Source organism: Bombus pyrosoma, linkage group LG6 (genome assembly GCF_014825855.1).
Source record: "Bombus pyrosoma isolate SC7728 linkage group LG6, ASM1482585v1, whole genome shotgun sequence".
Lineage (NCBI taxonomy): Eukaryota > Metazoa > Arthropoda > Insecta > Hymenoptera > Apidae > Bombus > Bombus pyrosoma.
In genome coordinates this window covers 15,297,645-15,325,177 of record NC_057775.1, presented here as the reverse complement: position 1 = coordinate 15,325,177, position 27,533 = coordinate 15,297,645, and the positions used below count along the sequence as shown (strand labels likewise).

The 27,533-nt window shown below is 38.3% G+C and overlaps 2 protein-coding genes across 8 annotated transcripts in view; both read right to left on the bottom strand.

The window, feature by feature from the left end:
• Nucleotides 1-27,533, bottom strand: part of LOC122568329 (probable serine/threonine-protein kinase dyrk2) — a 270,663-nt gene that overhangs the window by 144,683 nt on the left and 98,447 nt on the right. The window lies entirely within an intron of this gene.
• LOC122568338 lies at nucleotides 595-26,100 on the bottom strand. Of its 2 annotated transcripts, none has more exons than XM_043727979.1 (3): nucleotides 25,576-26,100; nucleotides 4,935-5,974; nucleotides 595-720 (listed from the first exon to the last, which is right to left on the bottom strand). In XM_043727979.1, the coding sequence occupies exon 2, from the start codon at nucleotides 5,391-5,393 to the stop codon at nucleotides 5,076-5,078; it is 318 nt and encodes a 105-aa protein (XP_043583914.1). In that variant the 5' UTR covers nucleotides 5,394-5,974; nucleotides 25,576-26,100; the 3' UTR covers nucleotides 595-720; nucleotides 4,935-5,075. The 2 variants fall into 2 exon arrangements, with proteins under 2 accessions (XP_043583914.1, XP_043583915.1); XM_043727980.1 differs by lacking the exon at nucleotides 25,576-26,100 and adding an exon at nucleotides 25,432-25,480.

Genomic DNA, 27,533 nt, shown 5'->3' with positions numbered 1-27,533 from the left:
AATTGCCTTTCGTTCGGTGTATGCGATCGTTACCAGATTTACAGGTGTTTCGTATTAATGAAAGACCACGCTCGTGTCAATTCTACATAGAATTTGTCCTGCATTACTGTCATCCCTGTTCGTACATCGGATCATTGTGGCACATAAACGATGCTAATTTTACCTTCGATAGCATCTATTTATCACTGGGATAACAAATCCATTCTGTTAAATTTGATGGAAACGAGTGGAACATGATTCGATTCCTTGGACTCGATCCATCATTTTTGTACGCAATTTGATGTAATGGAATTACTGAGCCATTCTGGTCGCTCCTTTTTCTTTCTCCGTGTAACCTTAACGTGATTTTATTTGTTGTACGTGAAGATTTATACCGTAGAATTTTGTTTCTCCATTTAAACGATACTTGTATCTTTTGCAGAATTATTCGAACATGTATTCTTTTTTTTCAGTATAATTGATAATAAGTAGAGAGAAATATCGAATCGACCATTCTGTGACAGAATAGTTAAAAGACAATTCAGCGAACGCTAAATATTTCCTCGTATATTAGCGATAAATATCATCCTCTTATGTTCAACAGGCCGAAAAACAATTTCACATGAATCCCCCTAATGTGGACATACTATGTAGACTATTTAAACACGCACGTGGAAACACAAACGATCGATTATCCCAACTTGTTTGAAAATTCAGTGCTTCTCGACGGATTACAATGTTCTATAAATAGGAAAGCGATTAATGAGACACAGCAAATGCGAAAGCTACATACACGTACAAGTTTTAAGTTACTTAACCGTAGCTCGTCGTCAAGCGAATAATCCTTAATGTTTTAAATTTTTTATTGGAAACCTAAATGAAGTGGTAATTATGTAAGGGGACTGGAAAAATAATTTCATACGATTATAAAAATTATATATCCATTCCGGAAAGAAATCTTAAAGGCTTCATTAAGAAACAAGCCTCGTTGAAAAAACGTGAAGCGTCTGCAAATATTTCCTGTAAGCGGAGTAACATTGGAACCAGAAGTAATTCTGCTTTCTGCATGGTTTATGCAGGTTGGGAGCTACACCCGGAATAAGAGTATAACGTTTCGCCAATGGCTCAATGTCGAGCAGATATGAATCACGTCTGACGTTGCCGCAACGAAGGTTTAACGGTGCCGCTTGTCAAAAGCGAATGCAACAATATTTGCGACCTAACAGAACTGGGTTTCGATTTCAGGCAAACCGGCGTTCGCGCAACAAAACTGATACGCGTTTCGCGTGATAGCCGATCGTCTAGTCCGTGTCCCTCTTTTTTCCCAACCACTGGTATGATCTCGTCGATATATCGTGCTCCGTGTATTTCTTGTGATCTCTCTGGTTTATGATCGTTGAAATATTTACTAGGTACATTCGAGTTTCGTCGAATATTTTGTTTGTATTGAATTTATCGTTTCGTGTTAAACAAAAAATGGTGAAATGTACAGAGTGACGAAGAAAAACGGGATGAAATTTTATTATGAAATTGTATTATTAACGTACGTATAGTTAACGGAAATGGGTCCAGAGCTAATACTTTTGATTGACGGAAAAAATAAAGTTATAGTAGATCTATATATTTGGAAAATAATTGTTAAATGCAAGCAAATACGATATCGTAATAAAGAAAGCTGGAGGTTTGCAATTAAATTGATAAATTGTGTATCGTTCAACATGATGTATGTACCATACTGTTTCTGACGAATGACTTGATTTATGTACGCATACAAAAGGTTTGTATAATAGATTTGTAGAATAGAGAAGCTTCTAGATAATGAGTTTTCTAGCGTCACTAGTCAGTTGCGGTTGAAGTTCATTTGTTACTTAACCTTCGTGCTGAATTAATTGAAGATTTAGTTAGAGTAACTTCTATTCGTGAACAGAGTGACCGAGTGTTATAAGACCACTATATGCGTCCTACATAGCTTTACATCTTCAAATTACGATAATCACGATCAAAACTATTGATCATTGACCAAAAAATCTAACATTCAAGATCACTGCTTGACAACGGTGACAAATATTAGGTCGTCCGAAAAGTTTCTTTCGTTTTATAAGGAAATAATGGATCCACAACATTTTTCGTTTTATATTATTTTATCGAATTACGTATGATCCATTTTGTTCTATCAAGATAAAGGTCACAACGTTTGACAGATTAGGTTTCACGTTTGTATAAAGATGCGTTGTTGTAAAAAACTGTAAAAGAAAGACACTTTTCGGACAACCTGATACAATCAGAAGATATTAGCTTCATAGGAACTGTCCGATAAACGAAGATTACCAAAATCCCCAATGAAATTACCAATATTGCAGAATATTAACCATCGACAGATTAGACCATCGATTAGAGCGAATTAAATTAGTACGAAATTTCCACTGTCAGCAATAAAGAAATAATCCGAGCAATCAAAAGAAAGATCGTTCAGTAATTACTATTCCTTTATATGGTTGCACGAATGCAATTGAACGCGGTTTCAGCGATGTACTTGTCAATAGTTTCCTCTGAACTGAAATAGGTCTTAAATGGGTTATGTCCCTGTTCTTGAACTGTAACGAGTCTACGTGAACGATCACCCTTCGAACTCGTGCCCTTAAAGAAATTCAGGTCACAGTGCACGGCCATTCTATCTCGTCTCATTTACGTTAGCCAACCTCGTGTCCCGGAAATACGTCCATTAATGCTCATACCGCGGCTAGCATCGGTGATAGTCCGACACTAGAGCGGCTAAGTGACTCGCGATAGGCCCATTACGTGTTGCTTTCCTCGCGAGTAATTGTCACTCGAAGAAATCTAACGACGTCTCAAATTTGAGTAACACCAGAGGCTGACGCAGAGTTACTTAGACAGCGTTCTGTTTTCCAAAGGAACTTTCAGTACCGTATTTTCTTGCGTCATGACAAACATTTGTTCATTACCGATTGAGTCACTTAAACGACAAGTTGATTAACTCCATCGAAGTTGATCATTTGATCCTTGAGAAATTAAACGTTAGACGTTTATTGTATAGTACTAACGTCGCAACTATGCTGATATTACGACACTTTCAAAAATTGAATTGAAAGGGGTAAGTACTGAATCAAAGGTGTGAAATTATTTAAAGGTAAGATCATTTGCGACAACCTTGACTCAGATTTTGAGTGCTTATTCTCTGGAGATTCTCTCAATTCAATCGTTAAGGTGCACGATATATAAAGTTTGACACTTGACCGATATTACCAACTCGCTAGAAATGTCTTTCAATAAATATACGCGGACGTTATTTGCGAGTTCCTATATTCATCACGAAGTTGCAAACTTCGTCATCAATCTTCTGGACAATTCATCGATCTGGATAGATGATAACGTAGTATCTGTTGCAGATGAATCTTCTGTTCGCAAGACGGCGTTGGATTTCTACGACTATTTTCGAGCGAGATCTTTTTGCTCACTTTTTAATGAAATTTTCCAATCGAATGGCGATGACGTTACGCGTTAAAAAATGCATGAACGCAAATAAGAGGTCAGTAATAATAAGAAGATATACGAGAGGAATATATGATTCATAAACGAGAAATCGGTCTTAAAATACTTCAATTTCCGTCTCCATTTATAAACTTCAGAAATTCTTTTCATTCTGTTGCTATCGCTATATTGTACATAAAACATATACACGAAATATATACTGATGTGAGAATGTAATTTTTCTTTGGCCACGTTTTAATGTAACGAACTTTACGTAACAGAAATGGACATGGCTGAAACGTTAATGGACGCTAATGACAAAGAACACTTTTTCCATCAATGATATTACAGAGCCCATAATCCAGGCTAGTGATTTTGTGTGCTTAAAATCATTTATCTACTTATGAAACACGGTCCTTTAATTTCTCAACCTTTGTCGAATCATACGAACGGTATTTTATACTTTAACCTATTTACTCTGATTAGCCTAGATTTTTCATTTAAAAATTTTTCACCTTGAACTATACTCGAATGAGATAGAATTTTAAGAATTAAGAATATTAAGATGAAATAAGATAGAATTTTATGAAATGCAGAAAAGAAGCATGACGATGTAGCTAAAGGAAAATTATTAACGATTAGATGTTGTAATGACGACTAAAATGTTTGGCTTTCGCTATAATAACAGTACCGCGAAGTAAAAGCAGTTGAATGCTTAACCATATGATTTCACTACACGATGAATATCATGCATGCCCTAGTAACACATAATCCATCTACATAGACATAAATACATGAATCGAAAAATAATTATACTATAGTGTAACACTGACATGTTTAAACAACTAGTCGAAACAACGATTCCAATTGTACTAAAATCCTTCGTCGATCATTTTGTAATTTACACGATGAGTTCGTAGAAAACCTAATATAAAAGAAAGAACTTAATCCCGTTACGCTTTTTAAAATTCTTTTGACCCAATTGCGTTTTCCTTCTCTCTAACTTTTCGAATTTTGCAAAATAAAATCGCTCGAATTTCTTTCTTGAATATTACGTCAACGATCCGTTTCTTTTTGGATTGGAAGATTTTCTAACTAAACGCTATTGGATAAAAAGAAAACGAGAACATTTTTACTATTGCATAAATATAAGAAAACTTTCCGATCAAACGAAATCGGTATTACGTAAAAAGAAAAAGAAAAAAAGAAAATTCTTTCAATTAAACAACAGCAGTATCGAATATATGAGACAGAATTAATTTAGTCGTAAATAACGTTTAAATAAAAAAATTCCAAAGACTATAGAAGAGTTAGGAAAAAAGAGGAAATACAGAAACAGACATTTTCTACCAAACAATAGACACAAACATGGACAGTTCGCGATCGAGAAAACGAAAAAGAAGAGACCTGCCCAATGTATAGTAAAACAACGTACGATCACGCACGAATAGAACGCACTGACTCACCACATGAGATCTATGATGCTGATGATGCATTGTATGATGATGATGATGTCTCTTCTCCTTAGCGTGATGCTTAGCATGATGCTTGCTGCCCCTGTGCGGTGGATAAGTGTGATAAAAGATAAGGTCGTAGCAAGGCTGGCGTCACCTGACCTCCGCCATTTCGCACTTGGACACCTCTATCTGCCGGTTGTTAGGATGATTCTGATGGCCCGGTACGGTCAGCTGGGCCGAGCAATTGTTGTGAAGCTTTCTAGAGGCGTTGTTCGTCTGCATAGCCATGTTGTTCGATTTCTCATCGTTTTGCGTCGCGTTTTCCAACGTCATATCGTTCTCATCCAAATCGACCGTGAACGCGATACGATGATGAGCCGGCAGCATTTTCACGTTCGAGCCGATCGGCGTCACCGTGGTGGCTGGATCCAGCTTCACCAGGGCTGCTTGCAATTCCAAGGCATCCATTTCTCACAATCCAGCCTCGCGATCTTTCAAACGACCGAAAAACCAAGGAAAAATAGACGAATCGATCGATCTCGAGGGGACAATCCGACGAGACAGCTCTCGCGGTCGTTCAGTTGGCTGACTTATCGTCCAGATATCGGATGACGTTGATCGGATGAAAACGCTAGTTCTTCCATTTGAGGCAATCGACGTCGAGTTTCTCAACCTTTATCTTTCACGTGCTCGTTCTTTGAAAGAACCGCTACGCCCGCGATCGTTCCTTTTTCCCTCCTTTTCACGTGGATATTTCGAGAAACGGGACGGAATCATAAAACAGCAACTTGACCCTTGAATTCTCTTCCGTCGTACATCGAATCATCACACAAATATGCCCGTGACTATTTTTACGTTTCTGGAACGCCTTTCGATTCTCTCGCCACTCGTTCAACCAGACTACGAAGAAGAGACAGCTTCCAACCAACAGATTCGCGTGCTTTTAGACTTTCACGTAATTACGCGACTTTCCGTTCACTCTCGATCTTCTCGAAGTACAGATTGATTTAGGAGGGTCTCGTGTTTATTCATGTTTCGAGATATACACTCTGCAAGGAAATATAAATGGCGTTTCAGACTTGTAAAGGCTTCTCTAGACTCACAGACAATGTGTCTTGTAGACGTAGTCTCTTGTGTTCCACTTCAACGGAAGACAAAAGACTTGCCAATATTGACTGTCCGTGGACACGTGTCCGCGGATAATTGTCTGGAAATCTGGACAAGCCTTAAACCTATCAGGATTACGAAACCACAAAGTCTAATACATCTCGAAGCAACGTTTTGTAAGACTGCTGGGTTGTTACAGGTTTTCTGGCATATCTGAGACTTCTCGAAATTATCATTGAAACATTAAAACTTTAAAATACCTCGAACTTTTTCGAGGACACAAATTCAAAGAGAAATTCAAAAGTAGAATTTTGCTTAGATCGATCTACGAAGTTTCAATGTTTAAAATCTTTCTCGATAAAAATACAAATTCGCAGGAATGAAATATAAAGAGGAAATGCCACTTAGGTGGTTGCACGAAGGGTTTACCTAATTTTTTCAAATTTTAACACATTATAATCGATATTATCGTATCGTGTGTTACCTTTATTTCTTCAGTTTTAATTGCTATTAATTAGTTCATTATTGAAAGAATCTCTGTTAAAAGGATTAGGGTAAACAAACCAGCCAGTTTTACGAACATAATATCTAAAAATTGTTCCTCGAGTTCATACGTCATCGATCATCAATAATTTCACGAACATCGGTTGGATTAAACAGTTTCTAGGTACTCGTCGCAGGCTGCACGCGACTTCCACGCACCCTGAACAATAGGAATCCGAGTGGCCATCAGAGATCCGCCTTGTCATCGCGATTATGATTCCGGACAGCGCTAGATCGCGTGAAACTGCTTCGTTACGCGTCGTTGAACGAACCTCGAGATTTAACGGAGGGACCCTGTCGTATTTCATTGTTCCACCAATATTTTAGATACGCGTGAACGCTGCATTGAAATGGACAAGTTCATTCTCGCTATGAAGATTAGACGCTGTAAGCACGAAATAGGAAGCTACCTATTTGGTACGCGTTTAGATTTCAAAGATTGGTCGAGTGGAACACCATTGTTCGAAACGTTGTAGATATCTCGAAGGGAATTTTCAGAAACTAGTTGAGAAATTTTTGATCATTTAATTTAAATCTTTTGTTCAACGTATTGAAGTAATATCAAGAAGATAAAAATATACTGCACGATTATTGTATATTTTACTCATGGTAATTCACGCTTATTTCAAACGCTATTATATTATGTGTTGATATATGTAAGGGCATATAGGGATCTTCAGTTGTATTAACGCTAGAACTACCGGCGGTAATAATACAAAATTTATACCAAATTCAAATAAAGATATGTACATATTAATAAAATGAACGACTGTGTTATGATATTTGTTCACCGATAGATCGATGGGATGAAGTTATATCGAGTGAACGTGACTGAAAGCTTCAACTGATGGAACTATGTATTTTTTACATGACTGATACAAGAAGCGATTTTACGTGATTATGTGCGTGAAGATAAGAAGATAAGAATAAAATTTGGTTAATCAGGCAAGCAACAATATATACTTACTTTACGCTGATGTGAGTTGTAAACCGGGAAATTGATATAAAAGGTAGTTGCAAGCAACTGATTCGAGCTACTGGTTTTAATCATCTCGTTGTATAGCTTATTTGCTTGTTCTTTAAATCGAATATTTCAAATTGTAAGTATATAATATATTGAAAATTCAATTGGAAAAGTAGTAAATGGTATCAAGCAAAAAGTCGATTTATCGTAAGATTCGACGATTGAAATTATTTTACGACGTCCTATTTTTAGCAAGAGTAGCAACAGAGTTTGGCTGCGGTCTAATTGTTATACAACTATGCAACTTGAGTAACCAAGGCTATTACGTTTGCCAAGGCGATAATTAAGATTGTCGAACAAGTTTATCAAGGCGATAATTAGGATATTCAAACTTTAGAAAGTTCCTAATTGTACTATTATAAAAATATAAAGGAGAAGTTAAGAACAGCGTAACGCGTTGTATTCATAAGCTTTGAGGATAAAAATTAATAAAAAGTTTCTTAAGATTTTGAGATAAAGTGAAAAAATTCAAATTGCAATAAAAATTCTCCATCGATATGGACCACTTTGACACTTTTCATTTTCCTAAGAAATAACGTGATTTTATTTCTTCTGCAATATTTCGTTTCGAAATAAATCGAAACAAACTATCAGAATTACCCTCCACTTGCAATTATCCACGCGTTTAAATAATCTACGACAACCTACGAATGTTTATTAATTATTTATACCGCTATGATAATATAACTTGCAAACTGAAGACAAACCAAAAGTCCGAAAGAAATTCACATGTTTTATTCGAACGCCGCATCGGATGTATTTCCGGTTTGCAACTGGAGACGTTAGCATGATTCACATCCCAGACGCTGGTCGGCACAGACAGAAGGTAGAAAATTTGCATATAACATGCTAGAGACGAGGCAGACGTCGCTGCATCTCTAACGATTTTTTTTTTATTCCACATACGGGAGATCGACTGAAACTCGAAACTTCTTTCGTCGAACGTGGGTGGATTCAGCTTATATAGCGTCGCAGAAATCGCTCAGTGTCCACAACGATCGATAAACAACGAGTTCGTGAACCTACCAATCTTACACGATCCGTAAATATCATTAAGTTTTACGATTCTTGATTTAGCGACGGTTGGGAGCGTTTGAAGAATTCGCCTTCGGGTCACAATATTGGAAAGTACTAGTTTTCTCTTTAATTGGCTTTCTTCGTCTCTCAATCTGTACAATTGGTTTGATGAACATTTATAAATAAAAGTGATCAGTGAAAAAATGAAGTTCAATGACAAAGCATCGAACTGTAATGAGATTTTTCGCAATTAAGAAGAAGTTTGTAAAACTATTTTTAGCATCCATGTGTTTTCATATTTTCCTCCTTACATCTTTGAATTTGCAACCGTTTAATTGCACTCGGGAAAACCTCTCTGACTTTCAACGATCGTTAATTAGATAAACGTAATACTACATTTTTCCAATGAAGCTAAATGTAGACGTTGACTGTTTAGTTTCAGAGATTTCTTGTTAGCGGTTATCACGAAACTCACTAGCCGGATAACACGAAAGCAAAAATTACATTACCTCGCGATAAGCAAACTTTCGGTATACGATTATCAAGAGACACATAAAAACGAGATATTTCACGATCCACCGTCAACGTTCAATTGCCCCAACCACATGTTAATTGTAACACGTATATGTATATATATTTCTGCAAAACCCACGCAGTAACGAAAACTCTACAAAAAAGGAATTCTCTGGACTATCGGTGAACCAAGCAGAAACCCCTATCTGATTCGAGTTAATGTTCGAGAAGCAGTCGAAGTAAACGTACGGACGAATAAACCGAGTAGGTTTAAAGGCCCGCTTGCTCGTTCCCTATGGGGATGTTCACCGTTGTCCTTGGAAGCGAGCGGCAATTAAAAACGCCTATTCCACGGATTACCTATTCGCAAACGAGTCAGCGGCAGACGAATTTTATACCCGCTTTATAGAGCTTTACCTTGCTTTATGTTCGGTGCAGAAAGACGGCGCAGGTATTCGTGAAAGGAATTCCAAGGGCAACGGTGTCTGGGCCTCGAAAGGACGGTCAACGCACCACAGTTTCCTTTGTGCGATTCAGCCGCGTTTCTAAATCGTTTTCACAAACTGTTGAGAGAGCTGGAACGCCTAGAACGCCCACGGGAATCAGCCGTTTCTACCTTCGCCAGGGAGACATTGTACGCGTCTGGTGGAACACGTTTTTATACTACTTGAATCGATTTCCCTCGCTCTTAGATAGCTTGAGAGGGAATACGGCTGGGGTTACAGAATTTTTTGATCGCGCCAGGTTAAGTTTCATAAATTCAATGGTAGCGAGGAAATAATTGAAACAGTACTATAAATAGGCTAGCATTCACAATCCTGTGATATTGTGAAATAGAAAGCTACTCAAATTACTGCGAACCCCTTAAATAGCAAGATTGAATATATCCTCTTAGATTGGAGAAATATACCCATCAGCTGTCGAGCTAAATGTATTCCATAATGATGCAAAATCATCTCTAAAGATCATAGTTCGCTAACGACTACCGACTATCAATCTGGAGCATCGCGCGACAACTAGAGATCAGTTGTCTTCATCTCCTGCTGATTCGACTCGTTAAGCAGAATGTAAAAACGTAGTTAACCTAAGGTACAGATAAATATACCCTAGCCTACCTTCAGACAAATTAACCTATCTCGTCGCTAACGACGAGTGAAGAAAAAGCTAAGCATCAATCTCCCCGTTAACGCCCAAAGATGGATCACGCCCGTGTATCTGTCATTCGAGCGTGGTTACCGACCGGGAAAGAGAATCGCAGGATGTCCCCGATGACGAAGCCGAGTTGGTTGTTAAAGGTGGACACAGGCCCGGTTGAGTGGCCCGAACAAAGGATCTCGAACTGGACAATGGCTTTTTCTCGACGTTTCTGACGACCTTTACCGCGAGAGAGGAGAGAACAGAATGTAGCAAGGGACCACACAACACTATAGACGGCTCTTTAGCAGCCGTAATGACAACTTCACTCGGTGTGGCGCGACTAGTCGTGGTGCGGCGGTAATTAAAGGGCGTGGAAACTAGGTAGCTCGGCGCTCGGCTACCAGGGCCACTTTTCTTTCGGCACAGATACGATGAAAAGTGAACTGTTCCACGCTCCGCTACGCTGAAAAGAACACCACGGTGTGTACAATGCCAGCTGGTAAGCACGAAAAATTTTCACTCAATAGTGAGAAACTTGGTACCGCGAAAGGATAAGCTTTGTCTCTAGAAATAATAACGCCCCGGACGTTTGATACACCAGATTAATTAATAGGGAAACGCGCCGGTTATCGTTTTCATCGTCGTGCCTTTGTTCCATATATGTTGTTGTTTAATACAGTGAATATCGTGGAGTTGTGTTAACGCAATATGTATGTCATTTGCAACTACTTTTCCATCAATTTACGATATCGATCTCTAGCTTTTTAATATTCTAGCCGTGAAACGGAGCACCAAGGATTCGCTTAAACTGTTGGTTTGGAACAATGTTCAGCTGCTATAACATTTGCCATTTTTCTCCTCCGTATCTTTCCTGGAATTTCCGACTGCGTTACTCGGGATCAACATTAAATGTAATCTAATTACAATTTTAATTAAATGAAAACGCTAAATAATAATTAAACGCTGCCCTTCTGTACAAACAGGTTTAATATCTCTGCATATTCAATTACGTTATTTTTCAATTTTCATTTATATATTCTTCTCAAAGAGTATTTTATATTTGCTATTATCAATATATTACAGCGATATCATTCGCGTCAGCCTTCTAAGGTTCACAGTGACACCCGGTAACGATACTTGAGAATTAACCTCAGCCCCTAAGACACACAAAGCAACCAAACCAAGCCACACAAGATTCCTGTCAATATAATCTACCTCCTGTAACCTAATCAGCTAATTCGCAAACGTTTCCTCCCGACGCCAACCAAGTATCTATAACCTGGATTCGAGTATCCGAAATATCTCCGACCTTCCACCTTATCCATAAATATCAGCCTTCCACCTTCCCTTCGCAAGTTTCTATTTCTTCATTTCTTCCGCAAGAAACTACGAGCACACGTGGAGCCGCTATCTGTCCCGATATCAACATCGATAAATCGAAATGGGAACGAAGGTCCAGGATTTTCTATTAAGCCGACTGTTCGCTAGCTGCCAGACGTCAAGAGGCAGAGTTACAATTATCGAGGCCATTCGTTCGTTACGAGACGCTGGATTCTCGGATACCTTGGTTTTTTCCAATTCTTTCGCCTTCTCCGATGCCTTTACGGACTGAACTGACCAGAGCTACTCTCCGCGTGGACTTTAAGTGGGGTTACCGGATGGGGGTCAGCTGTTATTGGCGTGTACCGTTCGCCACGTAAGTGCTAAGTGCGAGAGCTGCGAGGTTACCGACGAGATTACCCCTGCAACACCAATAATCGAGTAATAACGAAGTCGACCGGCTCGCTTCCTCTTGTACCCACCTATCTCGGAAGCGACGCAGATTCCACGGCAGATCGGTATCAGAGGCCGCCATGGTTCGGACCACACCGGCTATAATCTGGCATACATGTGCTTCGAAATTACTCGTTACATATATATAATACTTTGAAGGGATACTCGATGAATGGGCTTTGTGGAATTGTTTAAACGTTTCTGAGGATGGTTTTAAAGAGGTGAGTAATTTGGGGGTGTTGGTGCGCTGTTACTGTTAGTGCTGTAACTTGTTGTTCGAAGCTAAGAAATGAGCCATGTAAGAGTTACGTAATACGTATATTATTGTTAAATGTATGCGGTATATTATGTATAACACTGTGTAATGTGTAATATACTGTATAATATAATACGCAGACTGAATACCTGGTTCTGATAGAGAATTTCAATAATAGAATAGATATAGAACTTCGAAGTAATTACTACGGTGATACGAACTTCTCAGAAATAAAACCGATCAAGTCACTTTCCATGAGTTCCACAATTTTATCTTCATATGTGATTAGTATCGAGCTTCTCAGAAACGAGTTATCCACTTGCACGAGTTTATGTGCTTCAACAAAATGCTATATACATGCGATAATTTCAAGAAAATTGTAAAAAAATTCTTACATTCAATATAATGTCTCTGAGCGGTTCTAATAAAATACAACGATACCTTGATAAAGAAATAAAGATACACAACAACAACTAATATAATAAGTACCATTACTTTTTTATTCAGATAATCGTACGCTTCGATTGGAAGATATTCGTTAAAAGTATTATATTACTGCATGTTGTAACGAATGTTATAATATCACGAAAGAAACTATACGACGTGCCTCGAATCTAAAGTTAATCGTGCGCGACGTATCGAATCACGATCGATTCACCTGACGACGTGGAGCGTTTTAACTGTAACGTCACCGGTGAACTTTCATTGTTTGTCGCCGGTTACCTCCGCAATTTGTAATTTAATAATCCCTATTAATCAGCGTCAGGAGCTCGCTGTCGCGTTTCGCCGCCTCGCAGAGGCCAACCAACGGGAAAATGGCGTCGCAGCCCGTGAAGATAAAGTTGGACGCGATTCGGACACGCTGATAAGGGGTGAAACGAGCGTGGCTGTGGAAATGACGGCTCAGACGGCGATTAGCCTTCTCGAGTAGGTCGAGGGAAAGAAATTGCACAATGGGGCAGAAACGACGTAGAAACGACACGAAAAACCACTATTCTTGATAACAAACAATGGCCTTTGTTTTACTTTCTACGATGCGATTACGTTAACTGATATTTTGATGTTGTCACTGTTTGCCGGTATTAGAGGCAAGTATTTTTTACAGATCGAAACGATATTGGATAATAAAGGCAATCTATATTGGTATTAAAGGACATTTTATCACGCGAGATGGATAGCTGTTTTTCTCTGTAAGTTAAATTATAGGATCGTAATGTAATGTAAAACCATGGGAACAATGAAATGTATTGAATCGAAAAAATATATTGTGAAAATGAATTGTATTGAAGGTTTGACGTAACAAGCCGAGGAAGGTGATTATTTAGGGAATAAAATTATAATACTATGCGTGGAAGCAGATTTGGGGATAGAATATTTTTATGTTTACGAACAAAAGGATTTATATCCACCAGTAATACCGAACTATACGTAGATATAGATCTAGTAAAAATATTCGAACAATAAGATTTAAGAAATTATCCAAGAATACAAAAGCAACAATACTCATCGTTTCGAACTAGTCATTTCTCCAGACACTTTCTAAAATCCCAATCGTTCAAATAAATCCTATATAGCGCTACGTATCGTACTATACGATGAAATGAAAATCACGCTAACAACTATCCATATATTCAAGGATAAAAATAAAAATTTCTTTAAAGAATAACACAATCCCATAAGAACTTTCTTCCACTCGAACAACATTCCATTCGAATAATCAACTTAAGCGTCTCTTCTATATATCCTTCTCCAATCCGAGTCTCATTCCGAAGTCCTGTTAAATCCAAGCTAAGCTGAATAGCCATTACGCGAATGCTTCCGTGTTTCGTGTTCAAACGGAATGATTCCAGAAGTGCGTACGATAAAGTTATCCGGTGCTTTGCTGCTTGGCGAAATTATCGGAGATACGATGTCGCCGTCGTTGTAGACGCGTACGTGATCGTAAATCGCGCGCAACATAACCGTGTGTTTTACTCGCGACGACGACAACGATGGTCTCTACGACACGAACTTCGTGCAATACCTGCGTCAAGACATTTTCCTTGGAAAACCATGGAGAGATAGCTACAGGGGTTGAGTGGAAAAAATGAAGAGATAAGGAGACGTACGTTCCACAAGTTACGAGACCGGTGATTTTCAATATGAAGTTTAATAAAACATGTTCGTAATAAGACCCCCGAGATATAAACTTATGTTGCGAATTATTTTAATGTGTACTGTACTCTGGTTTTAGTTGTAGTTAGACTGTGGATTTTTTTGCGAATTCGTATTATTAAGAGGACGATTAAAGAAATGTAATCTAAATAGAGTAAAGCTTCTACCCTGAATTTCTGTTTCATATGTTTCTGCGTCTTATGTACATTTTTTAACCAGTTGTTTATGATACACGCAAATTGACGAGTATCGTCTTCGTTTTGTAATGACAATATCCATTCGCCTATTTCAAGTGTACTAATAATGATTTACTGATGGTAATGTTGGAAAGAGAAAGAACGAATGGAAGGAGAAAGAAAAGGCGGATAAAAGGAGAGACAAAGGAAACGAAGGCGAGTGAAAGAAAGGAAAAAGGCAAAGTGAAAGAAAAGGGAACAAGGACAGAGAAAGAGATGGAATGGAGATTGAGAGTTGAAATAAGGGGGAAAAAAAGAGAAATAATGGACCAACTGAGAAAGTAAGTGGCAGTGTAAGAAAAAAAGAGTAGGAAAATCAGAAGTAAAAGGCTGGAGAAAAAAAAATGGTAAAAAAAAGAGAAGAAAATGAAGGAAACGACAGCGACAGAGAGAAAACAGAGGAAAAAGCGAAGGCGACGAATCGTCAATTTCGTTTAGGTACATAGGTGGACGTGTGACGGAGGCGAATCGTGGCACGGACAGAGGGAAACGATGAAAAATCGTTGGACGGTAGAGCGTCACGAACGAACGCAAGAGAAAATTGTAGCATTTGCGGCACGTGAGAGGATTGCATCCAGTCTGCGTAAAAGCTGCAAGAATCATTGACTGTGTATGTGTCTATACACGGTGAGTCACCGGATACAGGAGATCAAATAGAGTAGTGTTGGATTTCAGGGCGCAAAGAAACACGTATAAGATAATTTAAATGAAATTGTAGAGAAATTATAGTGTATATATGTAGTGAATATATATATAGATGTTACGTGTAGATATTTTTGCGCGTAAATGGTACGGATAATTTGGTGATTATAATAATTGGGAGAGGATGCAAGAGAGGAAATGTAAATGGTTCAAAGAGAACTCTTTCTGTAAATATAACAATACATTATGCAGTTGTATAATTCTTTTAGATAGAACCGTGTAGTTACTTCCTCGTAAATTACTGCAATTTATTATTCTATGTAAAAAGGTAATGAAACCTTGAATTATTGAAAAAATAATTAGTTCGTGGCACATCTTAATTACTCTACGAATAAATAAATAAATTCTTTTTTATTCTCGCTAGATGTAACCATTTACAATCCTCATACTCATCCTTCTTTGTTTCCTACGCTGTAAACAAATATTTTCTATTAACTCGAATAATATAGATTATTGGACAGATGATATATTAATAAAGGAAATAATACAATATATATAATTACAAATGGAACTAGTATCTAAGATAAAAAGATAAGAAAAGAAAAAGGAGAACCACGTTTCTTTCTTCAGATATCCAGATCTTCAAATTATATTTTATGTTCCTTCAGATCCAAAGTTAATTAAGTTTCACGTTTCTCGTAACTCACTTCGTATAAGTTCAAACCTGTATCGAAATAAAGCACTAAGGTACTTTCTTCAGACATGGCTGACGTACCGCAAGAGGTATTAAGCTCTCGTAACGAACATCGTAACGCAAAAGTAAGAAAACGCTTTCTAAAATTCCGCTAGAAGATATTCGAATCGGTCCACGAACATTCTGCGTTATATTCTGTGCTTTTCCATCTTTAGCCATCAGGCAAGGTAAAAAAGCCACGAAGGTATCGAGAAAAAAAATGATTCGTCTCGTTAGAAGTCGAAATTACAGGGAAACGAGAAGCAGGAAGAAACAAACACGAAGGAAAAAAGATTGGGTCGTTGACCAAGAAAAAAATGTCCTTTTACCATCTTCTCCTGCCATCACTTTGAGCATCTAGAAAGCAGCTACTACCCTTAATTTGGGAAAACATCGGCTTTCGTTTTGTTGCCATGAAACTAGACAGTCTTTTCACGGGATTAATACATTTAGTGATCAACTTGGTGTCTGATGATTTTCAGATTATCCTTAAATTACTAAAATCTATTTGCTTATCATTTGATAAGTCTGTAGTATCTACAAGTTTGAAGTATTAAGTTAAATCAAAGATTAACAAATTTAAGAAATAAAAGTTAATACACTAGTGCGAAAAGAAACATATCACAATGTGAAAAAGATCTTTAAAAAATAAAAAAAAAACCTAGTTCTAATATAGAAAGAAAAATAGCACGAAGTCAAACTAAAGTTAAAAGATTCAATAGCAATACATAGAAACAGTGGGATGATTCAATAAGATATTCCAACTTTTTCCATAAACTTCCAACAGTTTTTGACTCAACCTGCGATAAAGAGCTACTTAATAAAATTACTTTTCTATCAAATTCCTTATCGAACTTTCATATACCGATATCTTACGCTTTCACCATACCCTTGTCCGCTAACATATGTCCGCAGAGGATCAGATAATAATCAGCCAAAGCAACATTGCTATCCGCAAATACAAATTGCCTGACCTGTGAACTTGATTTCTTATCACGTGCAGCGCAACTATTTCGAACACGGTCGCATGCATATAAATCTAAAACCTTATCAACCTTACACACACTCAGATACATATAGCTGTACGTACACAAGTATTCCAACACTTGCTCATTTCCCACGGGATTCGATTTAATGATATTGATTAATTCCCTCTATATAATTGTTTTATACATCGTAGAAATTCGTTCAACCAACGAATGCTTATCACAGGGCTAATTAAAATTTATCGATAACTTGAAATCCTTAAAATTTATAGCCTACATCGTAGATAGACATTGTAGAATCAACGAGAATGTAGACATTATAGCTTCCATGTAGCTACCTGTAATTAACTTGTTCAATTTCTTTCTCTCTTTATCATAAAATTAGTATACTCATAAAATTAATTTACGTATATATTACAAATTCAACCAGAATGTTTGAATACCTATCAATAGATTGCGTACGTTTATGCAAATTCATATTTTCATAAACACAACCGAAGGAACGAAACATAAGAAACTCGTTTCATCTGCCAAATATCATAATAAGCACTATACGCTGAATATTTTACATATTTTTGCATATTACACGCATTCTGCATATCTTTAACATCTTTAAATTCCCCACACACGCATAAACATTCCTGGTCCATTTACGAAGTACGAAGTGTGTACGTACGAACATACACACGTATTATGAACACAATCAGAAAAAGAGAAAGCAACGTCACACATTCCGCAAGCCTGTGATAGGAACGCGAACTATCCGCCACCCCGTTTTGCAAAAATCGCTTTATTGCGCGGAAAAGAGGTGGTATCGCGTGCACTTTATCGTGGACGCTCGTCAAGGGTGAATAGAGATAGCCTGGAAGTGTTCCCCACTGTGGACAGAACCTCGATATTGGACAGCAGGTTGGCCTGATTTACATTGCGCAACCTGTAGAGCGCCCGATGGGAAAAATCGAAACGAGATCCGTCGAAAAACTGACCATTTTCGAGGAAACTAAATAGAACGCCAGCCACATCGAAGGAAATTTTCAGAAACTTTGCACTCCTGAGTTTTATGTGACGACAATATTTCAGGAACTTTTCACTATCGACTTTTATGTGACAAAGATAATCTTTTCTAGTAAAATTTCAATCCTGATTTTTATACAACGACGGTATCGATTTTTCATACTGTAAAAACAATTTTCAGAAAATCGTCGCTTTTGATTGGTATACGATATGCGATTGCATGTGAATCGTGAAATATCACGAACATGTGCATGTGATACGATTTATTTCGATATTAGTTTATATGCTAATTTTTTCCATCGACCGTGAATTTAATGACAGTGAATGGAATATCGCGTTTGCTGCATTCAACACGATTATTGGCGATTCGTGGAAGTTTCTTCTTAAGGAACTGTATTTCTCTTTTCTTTCTTTTTGTTTTACCTATTACGTAGTAATAGTATCTGTGGAATCTTTATTTGGAAGTTTCCTTTTACACGTGTCGATTTAGGTTTTATTTGAAAAATTGCAACGTGACAAATTGTTTTTATCTTTTCTGTCGAGATAACCGATTTCTCTGTTGAAAAAACTGGTATCAGTGACGAAAAGCTTTTTTGCGATAGATAGTTTTTCAGTGTCAATTTTGTATAAGCTTTAGGTAGAATTTCTTGTATCGGCCGGGAAACTTTTTTTTATCGATATCTTATATAAGTTTTATATTAGATCGATGATACTGCGATAGCGTAATCGTGAAATTTAAATATTTTAGGCAATGTGCGCAACTGGTCTCGGAAATAGTTCATTTTTATTCACGATATTATCAAATATTCCTTCCATGAATTTATTACGGCTATTAATGAAATTAAATTCAATCTTTTTCTCCGGAAAATTGAACGCGACGAAACTTTGCCACTGTTTCGTGATCACCCTGTATATCAACATGCCTTATCTTTTAGTGACATTTGTGAAGGATTACGTTAAAATACAACATTATTGCTATATGTACGAATGGATTTACGAGTTTTATAGTTATATTTACCTATGATAGATAATTCCCCAGCTCTCGTGCCATGAATAGTAATTTCTCAAAGTTAGAGGATTATATTCAATTCTGCGTTTGCGTGTAAATACATGTACGTCTGTATTAAATATATTATTCATATCTTTTAAGACAAATTGCTATAAACGTAACTCGTGCAAGTAATGTAGCATTAAATCAAAACTTTTCCTTCCCCTGCATTAACTATATGCTATTACGCGTATATCAATTACAGTGATTACGGTGATTGGAAAAGAAGCAGAATAAAACCTAATGTGTTTCAAAACGCATATAATTATATTACGATTTTAAAGACGAACTTAGAAACATGGAAATGTGAAAAATTTAATGCTCCTAATTATACCATAGTTTCTAAGACGATCGTAAAAACGAGGCAATAGAAAAAGGATGTAAAGATATTGGAAAACGGAAAGCAACGTATTAATATACAAAAGTATATTTGTATTATTTGTTGCCTTTGTTACGTAAAACTTGATTTATTGTCACTGATAAAGCGTAAAAATCACGCGACAAATGTTTAATCACGACATTATTGATTCCTAGAAGCGGTAAGGCCGATCGCAAGGCCTGTTGGTCCCGATTTGCGAGTCACGATCGATCGATCGACGATTGAGATCAGGCCCAAGCATAAATTCACCGGCAGCCAGAGATTTGCTCGTGCATAGCCAATAAACACGCCTGGTTAATGATTTATCGCGATCTCACGACTGACGCACATATGTAGCTATATACGTACATATACATATCCGTTTTCTATCGGTGCATTTAGATCAAACTTTTATCCACGCATTGCCGGTAACGGATCGTTAGAGAGAGAAAGATAGAACGCGCTTTCTTTCGTCAGAGAGAATTCTGAGTCATAGTTATGCATTCGAGTGCACCAGAAACCGAACTCACCAGCTGTGCATATCCGGAGGACTGACTGCAAGGACTGAGTTTTCGATCATTCATGTGTCCACGTAGTTCGAATGTTATGTTGCACATTGTAGATCAGAACAGAAGTTCGTTTCAAATGGTTCTAGGGTGTGTTAAATACTGAAATGTTGATATCTTTGTGAGCCATGTTGGGAAATATTTAGATATTTCTGTTTGTAATAAATTATGTTAACAAACAGTGAAATGTCGATTCTTTCGTAATAAATTGCATTTAATAAATGTAATACTTGGTCTGTAAAAAATTCCGAGGAAGCCTGCTTTTTTCCAATAACTTGTGTGAACAATGCTTAATGATGCGAAAAATTGAAATAAATGAAAGAAATGAAAAAAAAAAACTGTGAAATTGTTTCCTTATCTCGATGATCTTATGCTGCTAAACTATTGGAATTTGTCGTAGAACATATGCCAAGATCAAACATGCGATCAACCATAAAACAGATCCTAATCATCGAGTCGTTTTAAAGAATAGCGGAGCTTTGGCCGACCAATGGTAATTACTATTAATCATTTTCGCGCTGCCTGATGTGTGGTAATTAATACCAGCCGCGAGAAAGTTGCACGTTTCGCTATCTACTGTGAACGAACATGAAGAGGACGACGACGATAATGATGATGATAATGACGATGGTGCAACTCGTTGACTCTTCCTGGACCGAAGGGCTCGTTTTTGTTTTCCAACCTGCGGACTATCCTGACCTATGACCAGAATCGTTTCTGCGCGTGAATATCCTATGTGTTAAATGCAAATAGACAATTTTGTCTATAATTAGTTAGTAATATATTTTGTAGCATTTTTTTATCATTCCTTCTCATCATTAAACCTTAACTTTTGCATCTGCATTTTAGAAGATTAACGTAGCAACGAATTTAGAACAAAAGCATTTTAGATTCTCAAGAAACCGCGCTACTTATGGTACGACCTAATCCGAGGCAAAAGTTTTTGAAATACTACCGTTAGCTATAGATCCCTTACGTAAGATTTCAAGCCACAAAGAACCACTTTTTACGTTCATAAACTAAAAAAAAGTTGTGCATCGTATTACATCGAAAAAATAGTAAAACGATAAATCCCGCGTAGAGCGGAAAATCAGGTTGGCGAAAATATCCTGTGCGAATTTCGAAGAAGAAGACTGCGAAGGAATACAACCTGATTCCTCGCAGAAACCAGTTGACTTTGAACCAGTGAAACGGGAATTGTTTGCGCTCGAGGTTTCAAAGCAGCAGGATCTGCCTTACACCAACACAATAGTTTCGATTGAAACGGTTTGACCGAGCAAACTCCGTGTCTACAAAAGCTTCTGAAACTACTCTATAGCACGACACAGAATTTTGAGTTTCAATAAGTCGATATAACCGCTAGTTAATGGGAAATAATGTAGCGCTGGAGGTAACAAGTTTTGCCAACATACGAAGTTCAAAAGAGGTCGAGAGATCATTAGAATTTCATAAAAGAGGATCAGTAGATGGAGAAACGAAGGACGCTTTAATATTACACGTCTCGTTATCTTCTCCTCCTTTGGTTTTTAACGCGCGAGTTCAATACGAATTCCTTTAATTTTATTTTAATCCCTTCACAGACGAATTTTGTTAGAATCGAAAAAAGATTATTCTCTATTTTTCTCAAAATAATGAGCTCACGCGTGTATGACGATTGAGCGTTAAAATTGATTATTCGTAGTCGTTAATGATTCGGTACACTCCGAGATATTTTATCGCAATAATCTTCGTCGTATCATTTCCAACCAGGTTCCCCCGTATTCCTCAAAGAGCTAAATTATATTTTATTTCGTTTGGTTTTTTGAAAAACTTTCGTTCCAATATTTATATTACACGTATTACGTGCAAGATTATATATATTTTTATATCAAATTCTTGTGCTCCTGAGTTACGCGACCCGGACGGAACATGTTAAAGCGTAATATACTATCTACTGATGCAAATGTTTATTTGCAACTATTTCATCGGAGTTTATACCGAGCTGTCGCGATAAACTCATTCCAGTTGCGTTCAGTAGTTTCCAGCAGACATTTCAAGTTCCAGATATAGGTTTGATGCTCGCTTACGTGCGATCTGTTGCTATACGAATATTTATGAGACTACGCGAATTCAAAGCGTATTCTCCGATTAGTGAACTTTTACGCGAAACTAAGATCATACTTTCCTGATAAACATATTCTGCAGCTGCAGTGAGTAACATAGCAATATCTCTAAAGGACATTATCTCAATTTTTTTTTTCTCGCTCATCCTATTTTGTACGATATTATAAATTTCCCTGTGAAGCACCTTCTTTGGTTCAGTTATGCTACTCATTCTACATATCACGTTGCATTGAAAGTGAGAATATTACTCTCGACGGTAAAAGCGAGCGATTATATTGCTGTGACGATGAAGTTTACGCGGTCAACGAAACAACCTGAACCATCTGATACACTGTTTCCATTATCCAGTATTATGGATCGTTAAATCGAACCTATATCTTTCTACGAATCGTATGGAAGTTCCCCTGTCGGTCCATTAGACCGCCATTGTGACGATCTTGCAGCCATTTAATGGGCTTTGACGCAGAAGAAAACTTTATCAACCCCATAGCGCTAAATATTCTGGACAGAAGAAAAGAACGAAGGTACGTTTCGCGATAACGGCAGTCTTCTAGTTCTTGTTAACAATCTTCCACGAGCAGACGTATCTACATAGAATGGTCGTTTCACTGCTGTGCAACCGGACTAAACTTGTAGAGTAAAACGAAACGTGGAAGCGAAATAAATTTCGTTATTTTATCCACAGTCAATTTTCTGTTTAGCTTCTTTGTAGCTCGGAATATTTTAACATTCAATTTTTAGTAATTTTCTATATTATTTCTTCATAAGCAAAAAAGCAACTATTATTGATTACAGACTTTGTTATTCTTGTTGTTAATAAAATAGACGCCCGATTCGATGATTAATACTTGCGAGTAACTAGTATGTAATGTGTATTTAAACGTATTTTACATAGATAATGATAATTAAAGTACGATGAGAATAAAGGAAATACAAGTACAATCGCGTTATTTGTCTGAATAAAAGTTAACTACTTAACTCTGCTGGAAGAAATATTTTTAGTGATTGCTAGTCGCAGCATTCGAAGAATTATAGATAATAATATTATTCTCAAGAAGAATAAAAGAAAAGGTTGGAACAACGTCTCGCGACATAAACGTCGCTTCAAAGAGTTCAGATAAAGAATATCTGATTACGAAATTGTCTGCGGTAAACAATTTACGAAAGTATATATAATCAAGGTGTTTTGTACAAGGAATCGATGAACCGTGACAAAATCGCATATTCCATGTAGAATGCATAGTAACACGTAGGCGTACTGAATTCAGGACGCAAAACGAGCGAGAAAAGTTCGCGTAAATATACGTTCTACTTTGTTACAGATCAAAGTTGCACGATGTGCTCGTTGTTTTTCGAAAACTACACCTAAATAACACCTTTCTGTTTCGCGATCAGATAAAAGCTTCCAAGTATTTTATCGAAAGCTTTCTATCTATTCAGTTGGCCGAACATTGTTATCGAACATTATTAAATCAAATATTAGCGTTTATTAGTACACGAATTTCATTACACTAACTTAGTTAATCGTTTCGAACTAAAATCCGAAAGTAGTCGTATCGATTCTTCAAGCGTATATTTTATTTTTCTACAAGTGTCTGAATATTTATGGACGATATAAGTAGTAATATTTCCATTCATTTTTTATAATAATCTATATTGTCTACATATTATATCAAGAGAAGAAAGTTATCTTTTTTATAGTTGCAAATCTTTTGCTTACAGTTAAAAAATTTTATCAGACCAAGTCTATCTATGTATATTACTTGGAAGCCCGTTTTCCAAACTAGTATTATCCACACACATCGATACACCTATCGAAAGGAACACACTTTTCCTCGGCTGCCTGAAGCAATCACCCCTCTGTCGACCAATAGGTAACACACTTTTCCAATCCAAAAACCTTTTGCACACGACGTTCCCATCAATCCTGCGATCCAATAGCTCTACCCTCTAAAAGCACGTGAAACGAGTTCTCAAGACTCTTGAGAGCTCCTCTAATTTCCACAAACCCATATCCAACGATCTAATCCCATACCCCGATGCACAATTTTCCTTAACAAGCGCAATGTGACTGAAAGATGCAATTCAGTCAGGACCGTACTCCATACTTATTGCAACCTATCGACATCTCCATCGTTTTCTTTCGATCGACAAACTGATCGACCAGCAAACAACGGACACATTTTGCACACACGGTCGGACCTTATTTCCATCGAGGTGTTTTCCATTCGACGAAGATCAGACCGATGTTGAACGAGATTTCAAAAATTTCTAGGACCGACCACGTCCGCCGAATACGAACCTTTACGTAGCCAAATTAACCAACTGCATTCTTCAAATTGGTTTCTTTGACTAACATAATTATGACGGCAGTGTCTTATCAAAGCGCCAATGAAACTTCAAGCTGTTTCACGGTATATGATATATCTACAAAATTTTTTTCGTGAGCTAGCGTGAGTATTACGATCAGTATACCTCATAGAAAACCGAAAAAAATCACAAAATGCAAAATAAACCTTTTCAAATGACATTTGTAATCCTGTCTTTCCACTACGTTTCAATTTATGGAGTTGATAACACGGTTGCTGGGAGGTTTCATATCTGTCCGCGATATCTCTGCATTATTATCTTCGGCGGTGGAAAAACGAAAAACACGCCCGCATATTTCCCAACAGCGACGCTGCGACGCCGTCGACGTCCACGGCGCGACGCCAAGGGAGACGCCTGGAGAACGGTCGCGGTGGGATCGTCGACACGCGGAGAGGCCACGCGAGCCAGGTTCTCACACGCGAGAGCCAGGTCGTCGCGCACGGTCACGGCATGCATACGTGAAAACGCGTGGAGGACCAGTGAACGTGTACACAACCAGACGATGCAGATCGAACGAGTCAAACGACGACGCGAGTGACGACATTAGTAAGTACACTATCAACGTACACGAATAACGTACAGAAATAACGTACACGAGTATGCACGAACGACATATACAAGTAACGTACAATAGCCGAGGAATGTATGTGATATATACGGGTACCGAACATGAAATGGACGAGAAGACGCGCTAGTTTGCAGCCTGCAGCGGAAACGAGCAAACGAAAATTCTCTAGCGTCTCAAAGCAAATTTGTTTTTTCGAGACTGTTGGACAACGCACTTTCCACCGATCAAAGGAACACGTCAGAGCTATTCGATTCGATCGATCAGCTGCCGATGATCCCTTTTATCATTTTACTATGCCGCAGTCAATGGTGCGTAAGAACGGAGAAAGTGCGCGACTAATGAGATAGAGATATCTCACGTGATCCTTTGTTTTATTCCCCAACCGATCAGGGATCGAATCCGAATCCCGATCCGACGGCTAGATCACCTCTCGACGATTGCTCTCGAGCAAGCCCGAAAAACCACAGGCCACTACTCTCTCTCTCTCTTTCTCAGTTCACACCTTCTTCCTTCCAGATCCAATTCGCGCGTCTCTTCTTCTCCCGTTTCTTCCTTGATATTCTCCACCGCCAGAAATTCCACCAGTTTACATCCTTCCGAAACGAAGACTCGATCACTGTCACCCAAAGAGGATCGATGACGCGGAGACACCGGAGGAGCGAGAATCACGAAGGTCGGCGAGTAGGGTGTCGCGAGTACCGCATCGACAATCTAGCACCACGTCGCCAACTTACTGGCTCTCTCTCGTCGAATCATCGCACGACCACGTTCAGACATATAGCGCAACGAGGATCGACCCGATCACCGACGATGGACCAACGTTCACGACACTAATTGATATTCACGAGACGCATAAATACATCGGTAACTCGATAATCGCGATATTTAAAACGTAAAATTGAACGAAACGATACATGTACCGTGAGGGCCAACTATTCTTCTGTTACGTGAACGCGTTTTCAACGCTCGAAACAGCACACGACTTTTCGCGCTGGACCACCCGGAGCCTCGCGTTCCTCTGATTCTCTTCGCCGTCCTCTCCCTCGTACTGTGTATACGCCGATAAACCACCCACCTCCTACCCTTACGGCACCCTCCTACCCCGCCAACCCCCTCTTCTCTTCAACCCTCTAGCCTAGTAGTAGTAGGATGCGGGGAGTTACTGGGGTGGGATCAATATGAGGTTGAGCGAACGCGGGAAATTCGCGCGCAGGTCCTTCTCCACCCTCCACCCTCCCCTCCCTCCATACGATACTACTCTCTCTTACCCCCTACTCTTGGCTAACCCCTCTGTCCGCCGTCTCTGTCCTCTGCCCGCACCCTCTGTCTATCCTTTTTTAACCGATGTAAAGAGAGTACTTCGTACTGACGTCTATCTCGTCTCGCTCTACCACAACCCTTCTGCGTCCGTCTCTCACCGATTTTCCCGCTCCTTTTTCGTTGCCTCGTCGTCCCGACGTCTCCCGTTCGGCTCGTTTCTCGGCCAACCTTCGCGGCGGAGAGCCCACCCTTCGCCTCGAACCTTCCACCAGCTGCCCTGTTTCTATGCCTCACCTGATTGTACACGCATCTAGGTGTATACGGTGACCAAACGAACGAGGCTGTACTATATTCGACAGATTTGGCGGTGTATTAATAACAAACATGTTCCTTTGGTACCGATGCGTATACGTTCTATTGTTTTCACCCTGTCGTAGTTCTCACAGTTTCTAAGAATCGATCTTACAGTCTGCTTTCAATCGACAACAGAAGTCTTCATGCTCGCAGGGAACAATCAACGTTGGATTGAAACTGCAAGTCGCAGAATTGCAAAAGTTCTTTGGAAGGTAACCCAGGCAGCAGAATTGGTTATTTGAAAATTAATTGCTCGACCCTCGATAATAATTAAGAACGCAAACTAAAGTAAGCAACGAGGTTCGGTTAAACGTTATAACATTTTCTAACGAGAGAGAATGCACCTCCTAGGAAAAGTAGCCATATTTTAATAAAAGGACGAGAATGCTTGTTTCGAACCTTTGGTTCTTTTCTATGTTGTCCCTTGGGTGTGATTTTCTGGATTAGGATGTTAGGTTGGCTTTGACAGTTCGTTCTTTTCATAGCATTACCTTCATATGTATGGGTGGAGGTTTGTGAGATTCAGTTATAGATGACTCGGGGTCGTCCCTGTCTGATTTAAACGACTGACTTTGTAATCTTTAAACTGATCGATTTCCTGGGTGCAAAAAACTTCGTCGAAGATGATCCTTTTATGGCCACCTTTTAAGTTATTTTATTGCGAATGAATTCTACTTGTTGCTTGTTTATTACACCGGAGAGTCGTTTCGAAGGTATTCTAAAGGGCTTGGGTTTTGTGTAGGGTGTGAAAGGGTAAGGGTCTGGGACTTTGAGAGGTCATAGTACTCATTAACAAGAATAGAAAATTCTTAATGAATACGGCTTCTAAAATTATACGTAATATTT

What these genes read in the sequence shown, in the direction of transcription:
- LOC122568338 (XM_043727979.1), bottom strand. Translation starts at nt 5,393, where the DNA reads ATGGATGCCTTGGAATTGCAAGCAGCCCTGGTGAAGCTGGATCCAGCC.